At 49.0% G+C, this 4,121-nt stretch overlaps 1 protein-coding gene across 1 annotated transcript; it reads left to right on the top strand.

Moving 5' to 3' along the window:
* Positions 1-1,413: 1,413 nt before the first annotated feature.
* On the top strand, positions 1,414-2,047 carry LOC147897053 (uncharacterized). Its single transcript, XM_087381004.1, has one exon. The coding sequence runs from the start codon at positions 1,551-1,553 to the stop codon at positions 1,998-2,000; it is 450 nt and encodes a 149-aa protein (XP_087237130.1). The 5' UTR covers positions 1,414-1,550; the 3' UTR covers positions 2,001-2,047.
* Positions 2,048-4,121: the final 2,074 nt, after the last annotated feature.

The raw sequence follows: 4,121 nt of genomic DNA, 5'->3' as shown, positions 1-4,121 counted from the left end.
TGTGGAGAAGAGGCAAAGGAAGGAAGTAGAGAAGCAAACGAAGAGGAGAGGAAGAGCAGTGAAATGGAGAAAGTTGATCAAGGCAAGGAGTGGGGCAATGGCGAGGAATGGAAGGAGGCTATAAGGGAGGGAAGGTGAAGTGCTACGAAGGGAAGATTGGCTGCGGCGAGGATAAGAGGCAGTTATGAGGTTGCTACCCGCCATGAATTCTCAGCAACCAGAGGTAGGAAAGTATGGCGCTTTGCATGGGAGAGACGGTGGAAGGTGGCAGCCTCGCTGGCCACAGTCGGCAACATGTAAATTTACCCACACACACACACAAATTTTTTGGTGAAATCCTACACACTTTTTCCCAGTCACGGCTGTCACGGATGAGGCTGGGGAGAGAGAGACACACACACAGACAGAGAGCGCGAAGAGCGACGAGGAGAGAGATATTATAGGTCCACGTGGGCAGCCTAGTCAGCTGCCAACTCAAGCAACTGTCAGCTGATGTGGAGCAGCCTAGTCAGCTGCCAACTCAGATAATCGGAAGCCGATGTGGCTCGGATATTGGTTACTCCCAGGTTCTTGATCTACAATTAGCCGTTTCAGGCTATGGGCTTAAGAGCTCGAGCTTTGTAAGACTAAAGGCAGTTCTTTGCCCGGTCCTTCTTCGGAATTGGAGTTCAGCCGTTCTTGCTCCTCTTGCTGTGTGCATTTCCCCTTTCTCTTGAGTTCTTCTATTTCTGAGTTGTTACGAATTGGTGGAGACGCTGGGTCTTCATGGAATTCGAGAATACCAGTGAGTATTCTTCGCCCCAACGACCGACTCAATCAGATCATCTACTTGCTACGTTACTGTCAGAGCTTGTGCAATAGAATCTACATGTGGCAAATCTTATGGCGCATTTGACATCGCGTCAGGCTTGTACACTTAAGGTTCGTCCGAAGTCATTTTCTGGAACGTCCGAGGAAGATATCTACTTGTGGCTAGATCATTTTCATAATGTAGCCGAATATCACCAGTGGTCGGATGTTCAAAAAGTACAAGAAATTAAACCTTTATTTCAAGGTCTTGCAACAGCCTAGTATCATCAATTGGATGAAGGGATGAAACAATCTTGGCCTCATCTTGTACATTCTCTAACAACTGCTTTTGGTAATACCGACACTGTTAAAGATGCTCTAACACAACTCCGTGAGCTGGAGCAGCTACTGAATCAATCTGTATCACAATTCGGCGTCAAGTTTATTTGAGACATATTATTACTAAGTTAATATAAGCTAATAATCTACGCGCTGCGCGCTGTTCTGTTACTACAACTGCAATTTTTCAATTCAATAAAGGACGATCTTCTTGATCGTATGGGTCAGTCGACTCATTCTTCTCCCATTCTTCTCTCCATCGTCTGTGCACAAGACTGTCTTCCGTTCCTGTTTTCTTTTCATCTAATCTCGTCTTCTACAGCTTCACATGGTATCAGTTTAGCCCTCGAAATCTGCTACTCATTCGGTCTCAGTCTGTCGCCATCTTCCATTGCTTCCCTTCCCCTTCCTACAGCAATCCGATGGCGTCAATTTCTTGCACCTACAAACTTGACAAGTTGTCAAATACAAACTATCGCATATGGTCTATCAAGATGCAGATGCTGCTTCTTCGGGCTGAGACCTGGGATATAGTCAATGGCACTAATGTCGATCCTGGGGCTGATCCAACCGTCGCTGCTCAGCATGCTGCCTGGCTCTTATCCGACTCCAAGGCCCGATCTGATATAATCCTCAATTGTGGGGACCTGCAAATCCAATTAATCCATCTGCTTCCTTCTGCAAAGGCCATGTGGGACACACTCAAAGCTTCCTATGATCACGTTGATGTGGCTACCCAAATTCACTCACAGAAACGCCTCATCACAATGCAGATGCAGGAGGAGGAACGTGTTCTGGATTTCCTAGATCGATGGCAATCTGTTCTTGATGACACTGTTAGTGCGGGCCTAGCAATTCCATCCCTCCAATAAGTAACTCTGTTGCTCACAGCCCTACCCTCCTCTTGGCGATCATTCGTGACAACACAGAGCTCCTTGGCAGTTCTCACCCTTCCGGCCCTTCTTGGAAAGATCCTACAGGAGGATGCCATGCGCAATACCACTGTGCCTCGTGAGGCATTTGCACCATCCGCACTCTATGTTGCAAGTCGAGGTGCATGAGGAGGCCGACGTGGTGGAGGAGGTAGTCGCTACAGCCCCAACCGACCCATGCAACCCCCACTACTGCCCAACCCTTCCAACCCTCCTCCCCCACAACCTGGCCCCAATCAAAGACGGTTCTTCCGCCGTTCACCTTCCCAACGTGGTCGAAGATCCTCGTACCAGAACCCCCCACGTCAAAATCAGGTAAACTCAGCCACCACTGAACCACCATTCCACCTGTTCTGCGCATTCACTTCCCCACCATCGGATACAACTCAAAGTACCTGGTACTTGGACACAGGGGCATCTCAACATATGACCTCCAACCGCCAATGGTTCACTGAGTACACTCCTCTGCTCACACCCGTCTTTGTATTCCTGGGAGATCATTCCAAGCTTGAGGCCATGGGCACGGGCTCTGTCGTCATCAATCTAATCAATGGCCAAAGGCTCGTGGTGCATGATGTTTACTATGTTCCCCAAATTCGGAAGAACCTCTATTTGGCTTTTGCTGCAGCACATCTTGGGGCTGACATCCACATAAGAGGAAATACCTGCAAATTTACCCTTGGCGGAATAGCCCTCACCTTTAATGAAAGCAATCGTCTCTACCCCTAATTACCCATTAGGGACATCTTCCCCACCAGTTCAAGCTTTGACTGCCTCCAGAAGCTTTGATGCTGCTCACCTATGGCACAATCGATTAGACCATATCAACTTTCAACACCTGAGGTGCCTCTCCTCCAACCAGCCAATCGATGGCCTCCCCGAAGTGCTGAGCACCCGCGATCCGTTCTGCCAAGCCTGTGTCGTGGGCAAACATGCAAAGACAACTTTCCATGGCATCCAAGGCCATCGTGCAAAGCAACTACTCCAACTAGTTCATGCAGACATCTGTGGACCAATGCAATGCCCCTCACTTGGTGGTGCTCTTTACTTTCTAACTTTCATTGATGATCACAGCTCATTTACATCAATATCTTTCCTTAAACTGAAGAGTGAGGCACTTCACTACTTTAAGATGTATCATGTCCATGCAGAGAGGCACACTGGCTGCCAACTACTAACACTTCGAACAGACAATGGAGGGGAGTTTACTTCGAAGGCATTCCTAGCCTACTGTCATGAATTTGGCATCAACCGCCAATACACAGTGCCATATACCCCTGAGCAGAACCCTGTTGCAGAAAGAAAAAATCGCACACTTGTTGAGGCTGCTCGAGCGATGCTCCATTCCGCGTGTCTTCCAATATCCTTCTGGAGTGAGGCCGTCTCCACGGCTTGCTACATCCAAAACCTTGTTCTTCGCCCACACAAGCTCCAGGCTGTACCCTATCAGATGTGGACCGGACGTCGCCCTACTGTGCATCATCTTCGCATCTTTGGGTGCCTGGCTTTTGCCCATGTTCCTGATGAGAAGCCGCAAGCGCCAGAAATTCGACCCCAAATCCCAACGTTGTGTCTTCATCGGCTATGGGCACCAATTCGGGGTAAAAGCCTACCACCTATACAACTTCGGGACTCGTCAAGTGTTATACTCTAGAAATGTTGTGTTTCATGAGCATGAGCCGGCGTGTCACTCTAATTCCACCCGCCTAGTTGATCCATTCTAGCTTGACGATGCAGTCACAATAGTGGATGAGCCAGAGGCCACAATCCCAGCTCCAGTCATGCATCCACACAATCCTCTCCCCATTCAACCTATTGGGCACATTCCCCTGCATGCAAACCCCCCTCAAACACCCCATGCAGCTGGCCCCTCTACTCCACATGTGACAGTCAAACAACCACTCATCCTTCCCAAATCAACTAAGTCTCGAGCTTGCAAAGTGGTGCATCCACCCCAACTGGCAGTCGATACACCCATTTCGGGACAGCTCTCGCCCACTTCCACTAATGCATCCATGCATGATTTAGGTGAGGCCCTCACCTCCCCAATCGATGTAACTC

The sequence above is a fragment of the Dipteris shenzhenensis genome, chromosome 11 (genome assembly GCF_047967505.1).
Source record: "Dipteris shenzhenensis isolate YYH24624 ecotype China chromosome 11, Dip_SZ_1.0, whole genome shotgun sequence".
NCBI classification, from domain to species: Eukaryota; Viridiplantae; Streptophyta; class Polypodiopsida; order Gleicheniales; family Dipteridaceae; genus Dipteris; species Dipteris shenzhenensis.
This window is presented reverse-complemented; position numbering and strand designations above follow the sequence as displayed.

Bases quoted from the DNA above. Each gene is read 5' to 3' on its own strand.
- LOC147897053 (XM_087381004.1), top strand. From the start codon at position 1,551: ATGGCGTCAATTTCTTGCACCTACAAACTTGACAAGTTGTCAAATACA.